General features: G+C 37.1%; 1 protein-coding gene across 1 annotated transcript in view; it reads right to left on the bottom strand.

Annotated features, from left to right (window-relative positions):
* RABGAP1 (RAB GTPase activating protein 1) overlaps positions 1-14,245 on the bottom strand; it is a 157,425-nt gene that overhangs the window by 134,318 nt on the left and 8,862 nt on the right. The window contains exon 2 of the mRNA XM_003785286.1: positions 8,711-8,909. Coding sequence (XP_003785334.1) covers positions 8,711-8,860 — 150 coding nt within the window. The 5' untranslated portion in view covers positions 8,861-8,909. The remainder of the gene's footprint in view (positions 1-8,710; positions 8,910-14,245) is intronic.

The following is a 14,245-nucleotide window of genomic DNA, read 5'->3' as shown; positions in this document are numbered from 1 at the left end:
CCTGTATCAGCCTCCCAAGTAGCTGGGACCACAGGCGCCCGCCACAATGCCTGGCTATTTTTTGGTTGCAGCTGTCATTGTTGTTTGGCAGGTCCAGGCTGGATTCAAACCCGCCATCTTAGGTGTATATGGCTGGCACCTTAGCCACTTGAGCCATAGGCGCCGAGCCTAGTGTCTGATTTTCTACATGGATCATGCATACATTATTTTTATGATTAAAGAAAACAAATTTAAAAGAAACAAATCTGCATTTGGGGGGGTCAAAGAAAAGCAAACAATCAATTATACGATATGAAATAGCCCTGACTCTTATGTTCTTTCAAGGTTTTAGACCTTATGTCATAGATTCACTTCAGACATTTTTAATTCTTCAAAGTTTTGCTCTACTGTTAACTACTCTATATAGCCCTTCTTTTTTTCATTCTCATGCAGTTCTGCTCATACCTATATTCTAGCATGTGATGACCTATATCATGACAATACATTTACTGATGTGCCTCTACCACCACCACTCTAACCCCTTTAAATAATCTTGAGTTCATAGTTCAATAATTTTGCTTGTTGAACAAAAGGTCTGCATTACAGAGGACAAGATTATTAGATTTTAAAACAAGTAATACCAGAAACCGAGTCAAAAGACTAGTTTAGGCACTACTCAGTGAGATGAAATGACTTCTGTTATTTGCTAGCTATTTTAATAAAGCTTGGCAACTTTCTTCCAACTAAAAAATATCAAATCAGTTTTTAGGAAGAAAATTATGAGAATTAAAGAGCTTAAAAATTGTCTATAACCTTTCTGCCTAAGAAACACTGGCTCATAAATATACCCCCCCACCAACATTTACAGAGTATCTTTGACTAAGAGCTAAGAAGAATTTATAGTCAGTAGGACAGAGAAAACACAACATGTTCTGATTTTATGAAAAGTTCTAAGATTATGACATATGTTGTCAAAATATTTTCTTAAGAAAAATGTCGGCTCGGCGCCTGTAGCTCAAGTGGCTAAGGCGCCAGCCACATACACCTAAGGTGGTGGGTTTGAATCCAGCCCGGGCCCACCGAACAGCAATGATGGCTGCAACCAAAAAATAGACAGGCGTTGTGGTGGGCACCTGTGGTCCCAGCTACTTGGGAGGCGGAGGCAGGAGACTCGCTTGAGCCCAGGAGTTGGAGGTTGCTATAAGCTATGCCACGGCACTCTACCAAGGGGGACAGCTTGAGGCTCTGTCTCAAAAAAAAAAGAAAGAAAAAAAAATGTCTGTGTTTTCTGGGGGCGATGCCTGTGACTCAAAGGAGTAGGGTGCCGGTCCTACTATATGCCAGAGGTGGCAGGTTCAAATTCAGCCCTAGCCAAAAACTGAAAAAAAGAAAAATGTCTGTGTTTTCTGTAACTACACTATCATATAACATTTGTCTTTAAAGGGTTTACCCAAAGCACTACCCACTTAAGAAGCCTTCCTTGACTATTCCCCCAAGCTAAGTTAGGTTTCCATTCTCTGTTCTACAGCATCCTTTGTTCACCTTTACCATAGCATTAACTTAACTACATTGATGTTAAAAATTATAAATGGCCACAAAATCTCCACAGCTCCTCCATCAACAGGTATAGGTATATACCAAACTCTTGAGTCTACACTGGCCTTGTGACTTGCTTTGAACAATGAAACATGGTATAATTTCTAAGCCTCTTCTTTAAGAGGACTTACTGATGTTACTCCTACCCTAAGACTGCCATGCTGTGAAGATGCCTATATTAAGAGGGAGGAGACCTAGCTATCCTAGTCAAGCCCTGGCCAACACACTAGATGAATGAAGGTGCATTAGCCCAAACAAGATTAGTAAAACCCATCCAGTCGATCCATAAAATAATAGTTTTTTTAAACTACTGAGCTTGAGGTAATGCGTTGCAAAGACTAGTATAAACTACGATAAGATATATATATATATATATATATATATATATATATACATATCTAATTCTAATGCCTGAGTTCCAGTGGGATTCAATCTTGCTGGGGTTTGCTGACTTGCTCATAGTGAATAGTCCTTTGTATACATCTATACATTTTGGATTGCGTGCTTTTCTTCCTCGGGGTTACCTATCGGAATACCACGTAGCCTGGGTAACAAGTATGTTCCTCCAGAGTAGTTTTGCAATTGCTCCTATAAAGTGTCCCAAGATTATTACTAACCAAAGAATATGTAGATGGTGTTAAACTCAAACTCTAAACAAACATGAATGCAAACCAATGGGCACAAATTCTTGATATGACTCCCCTCCAAACCAGTGTCCAAGTTATGAAATACAAGCTTCCTTATTTTCTTCCTGTAACTGTAGGCAGATTCTATCCTCCTCCCCCAATCCTCTCAGTTCCAATGCATATTTCTCTCAAACTCCAGTCCTTATCTCTTGTTCAACTTAGCTTTCAAAACCCAAGCGCCATCATTACAAAGAACAGCAAATACCCCAGTGCTGCCCCAATGTCAGTTCTTAAGTATAGCTTCCAGCTTTCAGGTTATTGTTTTTGTTGCTTGAAGATCTGCACCACTTTTCTTGTGAATACAGCTAAGCAATTAAAAGGATTTTTGTTATGTTTCATCCAGTTTTACGAGTTATTTTATATGTTAAAACATTGGGACATTTTGAGGCTAAGTGATCATATTAACAAAAATTAAAGCTCTTATTTTTTGGCAAATTACTAGTTGTCCAATAAGCTTTCAATAAAACACTCAATTGGAACTTTTGAGACGGAATAGTGACAGAGGGACAGGGTCTTGCTATGCAGTGACTATTCACAAGTGTGATCACTGGGCACTGCAGCCTCAAACTCTTCATCTCAAGTCAACTTTCTGCCTCAGCCTCCCAAGTAGCTGGGACTGCAGACACAAGCTATTGAACCTTGCTCATAGTTCTACTTTTATGTGTATGTACCAAGCACAAATTTTAGCAGCAACACGAAAATACAGAAAAACCCTGGAAACCCTGGAAATTTATTAAATTTCATAATATGTCACACTTAAATGGCAAAAAAAAATGCTCTACAAATCTTTGGTTCTTTTAAAAATCATTTTGTTTATCCCTTTACTAAGAGCTGAGGTTTCAAAAAGAGTGAGCACCATTAAGCAAGACATCTCCAGTATAATAAACTTTTATACCTTCCCTGATGAGATCTACAAATTTAACAGTAATTTTATTATTTCTTCATTTAACAGTTCTAGATACAAAAACCCATATAACGAAAGATGTACTAAAATTCCATGAAAGTACACAGAAGAAACATTTTAAATCAGAAGAACATGTTCTTCAATTTCCTTGTCTATGATACACATCATGTATCACCTAACCATGGCGATACATTCTGAGAAATGTGTCAGTACGTGACTTCATCATTGTGTGAAAATATTTACACAAACCTAGATTGTACAGCCTACTATACACCTAGGCTAGTCTAGTGCTCTTAATTTACAAACCTATAGAACACGTTACTGTACTAAATACTATAAGCAACTGAACACAATGTTAAATATTTGTGTATTTAAACATGTCTAAACATGGAAAAGGTACACGAAACACACGGTATTATAATCTTACAGGGCCACCATTGTTTATGTGGTTCTTCATTGACTGAAATGTTATTCAGTGCATAACTGTAGAAGTTTCTCTTTCTGGTAAACAAGATAAATAAGACCAAAAAAAAAAGTTCTCTAGAAGACCCCAGGAGACCGTCCCATGTACTACACGTGGGTCATCAAATTAGAAACAAGAAGAGTAAGTCAAAAATACTTCAGAAGTTTACACGAAATTTTTCAAATGTTAGAAATTCAAAGGGAGAGAAAGCTAATATATTTGTATCTATATGCTATCTTACTTCCCTACAGAAACTATTCCTAAACTAACTCTTCTACTTATGCACAGGAAACCCTCTTCCCTAATCAAAGATTTCGTTCTGCTGGGCCCAGTGGCTCAGGCCTCTAATCCCAACATTCTGGGAGGCTGAGGTGGGTAGATTGCCTGAGCTTACAGTTTCAAGACCAGCCTGAGCCAGAGCGAGACCTTGTCTCTAAAAATAGCCGGGCGTTGTGGCAGGTGCCTTGTAGTCCCAGCTACTGGGAGGCTGAGGCAAGAGAATCACTTGAACCCGAGTTTTGAGGTTGCTGTGAGCTATAATGCCACAGCACCCTACTAAGGGTGACAAAGAGAGACCCTGTCTTAAAAAAAAAAAAAAAAAGGATTTTAATTCTGTTTTACTGTTAATGTATCTCTTTACAGAATAATTCCTATCAATATATAAATGAACTAAATCACTGACTGGAATCCATATCCCCCCTCCAGCTACCACTGAATTTTCTCTGCTCTCCTTTCATAATAAAAGTTCTTCAAAGAGTTGTCCATATTGCCATTTCCTTCTCACTTCCCACAGACCCATATTAATCCTGGTAATGCTTCAATCTCTCCCAAAACAAAAACCAAAACCACCATTCTTTTTGTGTGTGTGTCAGTGAGACAGAGTCTCAAGCAGTCATCCTGGGTAGAGTGCTGTTGCCTCATAGCTCATAGCAAACTCAAACTCTTGGGTTAAACAATACTCTTCCCTCAGCCTCCCAAGTAGCTGGGACTACAGGTGCCTGCTGCAATGCCCAGCTATTTTTTTTATTGCACTCGTCATTGTTGTTTAGCTGGCCCAGGCCAGGTTCAAACCTGCCAGCCTCTGTGTATGTGGCTAGTGCCGTTAACAATAAGCTACACTGAGCTTCTTATTGTGATTTTGATTTGTATTTCCCTGATGCTGAGCATTTTTTCATATGCTTGTTCGCTACTAGTCTATCTTCTGAAAAGTTACTGTCCATGTCTTTTGCCCACTTTTTAATGGGGTTATTTCTTGCTGATTTGCCCAAATTCTTTGTAGATTCTAATGATCAGACCTTTATCAGATGTATAGTATGCAAACGTTCTCCCATTCTGTAGGCTGTCTATTTAATCTAATGATTGTTTCCTTGCCTGTGCAGAAGCTTTTTAATTTAATCAAGACTCGGTTATTTATTTATTGTTGCTATGATTGCTTTTGGGATCTTATTCATAAATTCTTTGCCTAGGCCAATGTCTAAGTGTTTTCCCCAAATTTTCTTCTAGAATTCTTACGGTTTCATGTCTTAGGTTTAAGTCCATTATCTATCTTGAATTAATTAATTCTCATTAGTGGTGAGAGGTGTGGATCCTGTTTCAGTCTTCTCCATGTGCCTATCCAATTTTCCCAGCACCATTTCTTTCCCACAGTGTATGTTTTGTTTGCTTTGTCAAACAACAGATGGCAATGATGAGGAAGGTTTTATATCTGGGTTCTCTGGTCTACATCTCTGTTCTTGTGCCAGTGTCATGCTGTTTTGTAGCAATCTGGATGGAGCTAGAGACTAAGTCAAGTACCACAAGAATGAAAAACCAAACATCACACATATTCATTATTGGAACTAATTGGCCAACACTTATATGCACATATGGAAATAACAATTGAGATTTGTTTTAACCACTGATGGTCTCTTCCCAACTTATACCTTTTCATCATTTTCTCAAACTAGCAGGTCTATAATTAAGTATCCAATTTATCTACCAATCTCCTAATTAACTTTTACCATAACCTTTACTGTTTTTGACAGTAATATTAAGCTTAAATTTATTTATACTTTGTTGTAAACGAAGCCCATGCCTTTGTGAAGAGATCAGAAGCTATATGTTTTATGGCCAGCTTTTCCCCACAGGCACAATCTCTAAGCCATGGTTTTGGAACTAGAAGTAGGGACAATGGCACATTTCTCATCAAGTGACATTCCAGCTTTGGTTGCTATGCCCAAAATAGAGCCTCCATCCAAAAGCAGGGGCTTGGCAGAATAAGAGAACCCCCACTTTTTAGTCGTATGTGACCAGCAGTAGGCAGCTGCAGGGAGGATGAGAAATGCTATGTTCTCTCCTTCCTCCAGAAGATAGCCCAAACTGGGAGCTGGGGGAGAGGGAGAGGGAGTCTTGTCTTCTTGGCTGTACCAATCTGGAATGGAGTGATTATCTCACTCAGTTGTGACAGAGGAAGGAAGGAGTGGGTCTTGGTACAAATAATATATTCTTGCTGCTCTTACCAAATTTTATTAAATTACCTTGGAATGTTTCTTCATTTGCTATTTATTTCCTTCAGAACACTTCCAGAGACCTTAAATGTTTTAATAATTGTCACCAGATTTGCTAGGGAATAGGGTTAGATCATGTTCCTATTCAACCCTCTCTAAAAATTCCCTTCACATTTTTTATAAGGTCTAAGGTACCTACTAAGCTCCAGAGTGTTCTACATGATCCAGCTCCTGCCCATCGCTGGATCTCAACTCTTTTTTTTTTTTTGAGACGGAGCCTCAAGCTATCCCCCTGGGTAGAGTGCCATGGCATCACGCTCACAGCAACCTCCAACTCCTGGGCTCAAGCGAGTCTCCTGCCTCAGCCTCCCAAGTAGCTAGGACTACAGGCACCCACCACAACGCCTGGCCATTTTTTGGTTGCATCCATCATTGTTGTTTGGCGGGCCCAGGCTGGGGATTCGAACCCGCCACCTTAGGTGTATGTGGCTGGCGCCTTAGCCGCTTGAGCCACAGGCGCCGAGCCTGGATCTCAACTCTTAACAGTTTCTACTTTCTTCACTCTGTTCAAATCTCTACCCTAATAAGGGTTAAGTTCCTCAGCTCTTCGTATTTATTCTTCCCTCCTGGTTGCTCTTTCCTCAGATTTCTCTATGCCCTTCTTCCTCTTTTCATTCGGATCTTACCTCCAATGTCATGTCAAGACCTTCTAAAATAGCACCGGTTCTTTATTTACCTTTTTAGTTTTACTGTTTTCTTCCCTGAAGACAATGTCTTACTCTGCTACCCAGGCTGGAGTGCAGTGGCATGATCAGAGCTCACTGCAACCTTACACTCCACAGATCAAGTGATCCTCCTAGCTCAGCTTCCCAAGGAGCAAGGACTACAGGCATTTACCACCATGCCCAGCTATTTTTAAAAAATTTATAAAGGGCCGGGCCTAGTGGCCCATGCTTGTAATCCTAGCACTCTTGGAGGCCAAGACAGGTAGATACCTGAGATCAGGAATTTGAGACCAGCCTAAGCAAAGCAATCCCATCTCTACTAAAAATAGAAAAACTAGCTGGGCTTTTTTGGCAGGTGCCTGTAGTCCCAGCTACTCAGGAGGCTGAGACAAGAGGTTTGCTTGAGCCTAAGAGTTTGAGGTTGCTGTGACCTATGACATTACAGCACTCAACCACAAGATGACTGAGACTCTGACTGAGAGAAAAAAAAAAAAAAAATTATAAAGATGGGGTTTCTCTGAATTGTCCACACTGGTCTCAAACTCCTGGCCTTAAGTGATCCTCATTCTTTGGTCTCCCAAAGTGCTAGGGTTACAAAAGTAAGCCATAGCACTCAGCCAGTTTTACAGCTTTTTTTTGTTTTGTTTTTTTTTTTTGAGACAGAGCCTCAAGCTGTCACCCTGAATAGAATGCCATGGCATCACAGTTCACAGCAACCTCCAACTCCTGGGCTCAAGTGATTCTCCTGCCTCTGTCTCTCATGCGCCTGCCACAACACCCAGCTATTTTTCGGTTGTAGCCATCATTGTTGTTTGGCGGGTCTGGGCTGGATTCAAACCTGCCAGCTCAGGTGTACATGGCTGGCACCTTAGCTGCCTGAGCCACAGGCACCGAGCTCAGTTTTACTGTTTTTTATTTATTCCTCTAGATATTTATGAATGAGAGTAAGAGTTTTCAAACCTTTGACAAAAATCTTTAAAGGTCAAGGAACAATCATGATATTGTTCACTTTTTATCCATATGTCCTGATTTTTCTTCACAGAACCTGAATTTACTAAACATATTTATTATGTGCTTATGAGTCTATTTCTTCAGTACAATAAAAGGGGTAGGGATTTTGCCTTGTATGGTTTACCATTGTATCCCTGGTGCCTAAACTAGTAACTGGCACATAGTTGTTACTTAATAAATGTTAGTTGAATGAATAGACTGCAAACAGGAATTGAAATATTTTTAAATATCTGTTTTTATTTGTATCTGTAAAGAGCAAAATAACAGAATATGGGAAAAGAAGTAATAGTTGTTATGTTGGCTGAGAGAAGACAAAAAGGAGTGGTCAACAGCAAAGTATTCAAAGTTCTGTTTCAATAATCCCAACCTATGTTTATAAATAGCATTGCTGACCTGCAAGTGCCCTTACACTACACACACCAGGAACAAAGAAACAAGCATCTCTAATTCAATGGAAAAGTGAAAAAAATACTAAAATGACAAATTTTTATACTATAAAATTTTGACATTTAGGGGTATTAAAAACTTTAAGAAACTAATCAAAGGTCAAATACAAATTTCTAAGTATAAATAAAATTCCTTAATATTAAAGAAAACAAAACACAAGAAAAACTCCACAGTTAACCACCTCCCAACATTGACCACCTCAAGTTAACCTAATTTTCATAAACTAGACATGCACCATGTGTATGTATCAGTATGGCAGGCCTAGTTCCTTATGTTGACCAGTTTGTTACAGTCCCTTGGGTGGTCAACTTATAGAGGGTCTACAGTATATTATGTCCTTTTCTTTTTAAGGCCAAATTTTGCAAAAGGCTTAGCAAAGCTAAGCAAAACAAAGTTAGGTTATACAGTTTTACCTTGAGTCCTGTTTTCTCATCATCACTTCCATTATTTGTAGATGGTGTCTCATCTCCTTGCCTGGAAACCAAGACAAAATCTTCACTATTAAGAGTAGATACTGAGTCTGAAGAGACACTGATTTTTCCAACAGAAGCTTTGTCATCCATAACTCAAGAATGAAGCTCAACTCATGAATGATTAAATATTTTTAAATGCCTGAAAAACAAAAACCATAAAGATACTCATATAGAATGCCAGATATTCAATTATGCTCTAAATTTTACAAAGCATATATGAAAAACTTTTTAAAAAACACTTCCTAAAATTTTACCCAGGACTTTCACAATTTTCAGTTTAAGCTTATTAATCAAGATAGTTTATGCTTTTCAGGGCTAAGATATTTCAGATTTCAAAAAGATAAATAAAACATATTCCCTTCAGAATAACCCTACTTACCTACAGTGATTTCTTCCGCATATGTCGCAACTCTATTTTTGGCCTCCAAAAATAATGAAGTACTAAACTTCTGTTTTCTACCCTTTAATTTCTAAAGCTGTACACATAAATAAAATTGAAAGCACTTAGTTATTATGAAAGCACAATAACTAAGGTTTTCCTAGCACTTACTGATGCTTAAACTTAAAACATTATCACATTTTTAACAAACAAATGTTCACATTAACACTCAAAAGAGATAAAGTCAAGGTACATAATTTAAGCATAAGTTATAGAGCTGCATAATACTTCACAAGAAACTAGAACTCTATTAAACACTCAATTTTCCCACAACACAGCTTCTTAGAATCAACTCAATATGAACATTACTCAACAAAAGAGTTTCATGTCAAAAATTCTCAGCAAAAACTAAAAAGATGTGTCACTTACAAAAAATCATTCAATTATTTATTGACTTGCGGAATAAAGCTCAAATTCATATACCACTTTAAAACTTAGTTCTGCATCCTTTGTGGCAATGCTTCATTTGGCTGTCAAAACATCAAAAGAGCACTACATTATAGTCAGTGTTTTAACCAACTAACAAAAGTAGCTACAGCTGTTAGTATTCACCCTCGACTGCTGAATTTGACTGGCTTAAAAAAAAAAAAAAGTAGCTACAGCTCCATGATTGTTTACTCAAAGAGAAAAATTTCTGAAAATCTGTTTAATTTCTCTAATTGAGAACTCCTGATTTATGCTTTGGCTTTTTTAACTGAATATATTATTTACTGAACATATAACAAATGTCAAGCATTATTTTCACCTTGAAAGCTAACATATATGATACCTGGCAACAGGAATTACACAATCTGTGAGTAGTATAGTTGGAGGGAAAAGTTAAAAATTATCAACATTGTCAAACAGATAAGAAAACAGCAGTCTTAAGTAAGGTAATTCCAGTTAAAGGCAGAGCTAAAACTAGAACCTTGGACTCTGCTTTTTATTTAAATTAATTCCCCTGCTTAAAGGCTAAGCCAGGTTTGCATTTTATAAGACCAAATCTAAATACTTAACACTTCAGAATGTACTTTTGAAAAATTAAAAGAAAAATGCTTTAATTACTTCATTTAATGAATACTTATATTTACTGCCTAGTGTATAAATATGAGCACACTATGATAAAAGAAATTAAATTCTTGCCCAAAAGGACTAACAGATACAGACTGAAGGTAAAGACACGTAGGGGAACACACTGGGAGAGGGGCTAACTTAGACTTCTGCAAAGGATATATACTTTAATAACTCTAGGTATTTGCCCTCACAGGATCCTCTTCCTGTGGTGCGTCCGTATTTGATCAACTCCAACTCATCATTCATCTACTCATATCTTCTCAGTCCACTTGCCCAATCTCACTTCACAGTCAAATGAACTGTTTCCCTTTAATTTGTTCCCATGGCATTTACCTTTGACTTTTTTTTTTACAGTATCTATTGTTATTTTAATAATTTGATGGTGAGTGCCCCCTTAATTATCACATCTATATTTCACAGATGAGGAAAGGCTCAGAGAGATGGTATAACTTGAAGATAATGTGGTTAGAGGCAAAGCTAAAAATTAAACCCAGTTATCTATCACTCCAAAGGCTGTGTTCTTCCCATTAGATTATGATGCCTTTGTAATGCCACAAATTTGGGCTTTGTCCCAAAACATTCAACATTGGGTGAAGGCATCTTTCTTCTTTTAGAACTTGCACTTTAAGAGAGGTTGTCATGCTTAATCTATTAAATCTTTTCTCTATCTTTTAAAATGTGGTTAAGAGTAGGACAGCAAAGGGTCTGTGAAAATGTTCTAAAGCTGTATCTCAGAGAAACTGACAACTTTGCATAATACTTTGGACTCAAAAATAATATACTTTGGAATTCATACTATGGAATTGAGAAGATCTGACAGGCTCAAACTTCCACCTATTTTCTTTGAGAAGGTGATAGGAAAATACACTGTATAAGATACTTTATTGTTTGTTTTGGCAACTGAAAGTAACTGAATCACTCAGCAGGAATGAGGTTTATCAAAACACTATGTAGTACAGGAAAATTCACACAATACTTCTTTTCTCCAGCCTCCATGGAGGGGAGCCCACAAGCTCCGCATGCTCTGGATAAGAAAACCCCTTTCCCAGCCTCAACCATGAAGAGATACCCCAGAATCTGGTGTACTTGTGGATATATTCTAGACATTCATAACTTCTGTCCCAAGACTGTAAGCACTAATTTTGTTTTTAATTCCTACTTACATCAGTTACCACAAAAAGTCGTATATTCTAATTCTTCATCCTTCACACTGTGATTCTAATTCACATGGACAATAAAAAAAAAAAAATCTCCCCCCAAAATACTCTAAATGCAATCAGTATAACCTAATTCTTTGTGCCCTCAATGAATCCCAAACACTAAAAAAGAAAATAAAAATTTAAACAAAATAAAAAAAGGAAATAAATGCATTTGTGAAAGAGCTGTAATAATCATACAGTACTCAAATACCCAAAAGAAAATTTAAAAATGGCTGCGGTGGCTCCATAGCACCTGTAACCACTTGACACACTTTATATTTTAGTAATTTGTTAAGTTATCATGTAAACTAGAACCTATACTTCATGAGGGCAAGATCTTTTGTTTTATTCACTGATACACCCCTCGCAACTAAACAATGCTGAGTTATTTATTAAAGTAGGGAAAACCAAGTAAAGACGAAAAAGAGCAAGAACCATTCACCTTTTATAAACTGACAATTAGAAGAGTAAGTCATATTTGTTACTGTGAAGCACATAAGCAGGAATTAAGAAAAACCCAAGTTAGAATACTGGCTCTACTTCTGACTAATAGTATAAGCCTGTCACATTTAGCCTTGGTTCCCATAAGAGAAAATATTAAATCTATCTATCTCATAGAGATATTACAAAAATTACTAAGGACTGTATCTATAAACCATTTAACAATACATATAGAACATTATAAACACCAAATAATTATAGCTTTTCAAAAACTAACTTCCAATTCAAATTAACAGATATTAACTGATTTATACTATGTCAAAATAAATAAATGCAAAAGAATATTTTCCTTTTCTTTACCTTATGTATAATACAAAGGAATAAAACTGCCTCATCTCTGTATAATACAAAGGAATAAAATGTATACATTCTTTATCTCATTTTATCATTCTAATAATTCAGTCCTTATTTTTATAGAAGTGATGAGCCTAGAACTACTGATTTTCAACTGATGTGCTGTAAAATTTTTAAAGATTAATTATTTTTGAAAGAAGTTGAAGCACAGTATGTTCATTTCTTTTTTTACTCTTTTTTTTAAAATCAACATAATTTAAGTGTGCTACAGAAGTTTAACTAGAGGTTCAAGCCAAGAGATTAAAAAAAAGGTTGAAAACCCTGGCCTACCCTCGTAACATCCAATTACCAATAGGGCCAGTTTGATGAGTGCATGTTCAGGGTGTTTTTTCTTCTCTGCATCATTTTTAACAAAGTCAAGTCACTTGACATGATAGATAATTCATTTATGTAGCCTCCTACAATCAACACAATCAAAAGTTCAATTACTCACTGTTTTTACTACATCTACTCTTTCATCGTTTTTATTCTTACACATAAAAGTTCAGAGATATTTTTTGCAAATTAGTCTCATGATACCAAAACTCTATATACTTTTTGCCCAAAATGACTAATCTGTGCCTTGAGTCACAATTTTATGTTGCAAGGAATATTAACATAAAATGCATCTTAACAATACTGACTAAAGAATTACATTATTTCTCAATCTCATCTTAAACACTTTAGATCCAGCTAATGGAGAATGAAATGGAAAAAACTGGCCAAGATAAAGACTCTTTTTGACAGTCTTTCAAAAGCAGTTGGCCCGTGGATAATCAATATTTATTTTCATTGAAACTTTTTTTTAAAGATAGTATAATCAGATATTTGTCTTGGTTGTAGTTACTAACACCACTTTGTGCAGTAACATAAACAGTGAACTTGCAGTGGCATGGATTTGCCAAGGTGCAATTAGCAGAATCAAAAACTAACTCTAAGTGACACACCTAGCTTAATAAGAGGTGTGAGTGACACTCTTAATTGAACTTGACATGCGTGCTAGTGAACAGACACTAGTCCACAGCTTGGTTCACCTTCATTTCCTTGGTTTTTTTTGAGACATGCTTCTTAAAGAAATAGTATTAATTTAGTGGGACTCCCCACTTTCACTGAGAAGTCAGTCCCTCTCAAAAATATGGCCTTTACTTCTCACCAACCTTCACTGAATCACTTCTTTAAAAACCAACAGTAACACAATTTTCAAAACTCAATTCTCTCAGCCCTCATCTTATTTCTTCCAGCTAAAATAATGAAAATAATGCCCATTTCCTTGTTCTCAAAACCAATTCCATGTGTTCAAAACCAAACCATGTAACCCCCTCATGTCAGCATATTCCTTCTAGGTTCTCTAGGATAACAAGCACAGATTCTAGATAGATAGACAGATATAGAGGGACAGATCCTTGACTCCTTTTCTTATTTTCCCTTGGAACTCTAATGGATTTTAGTTCCAAACATACCCCAAATCTATTCATTGTTTACCATCCCTCATGTTACCAACTTGTATTTTATTCTCTTTCAACTCAACTACAACAAAAGTCTTCTGTTCTAGGCCTCCTAAGATCACTGATTATCTAGCCCCCATAGTTAATCTTTAAAATTTAGATTTAAGAATATCCCAACCCTTCCCCCTTTCTCAAAACCTTTACTTGCTTCTGACTAAAAAACAATAAAATCCAAATTCCTTATATCAGCTGTTCTTAAGCTGTGGTTGAGACCCACAGGAACTGTATTAAAAGGCTGCGGCAGGCTCGGTGCCTGTGGCTAAGGCACTAGCCACATACACCTAAGGTGGCAGGTTCAAATCCAGCCCAGGCCTGCCAAGCAACAATGATGGCTGCAACCAAAAAATAGCCGGGCATTGTGGTGGGCGCCTGTGGTCCCAGCTACTTGGGAGGCTGATACAGGAGACTCGCTTGAGCCCAGGAATTGCAGGTTGCTGTGAGCTGT

The sequence above is a fragment of the Otolemur garnettii genome, unplaced genomic scaffold (genome assembly GCF_000181295.1).
Source record: "Otolemur garnettii isolate 467f Iridium unplaced genomic scaffold, OtoGar3 scaffold00014, whole genome shotgun sequence".
NCBI lineage: Eukaryota > Metazoa > Chordata > Mammalia > Primates > Galagidae > Otolemur > Otolemur garnettii.
Note: the sequence above shows the minus strand (reverse complement) of the source record. Positions and strands in the feature narration are given on the sequence as shown.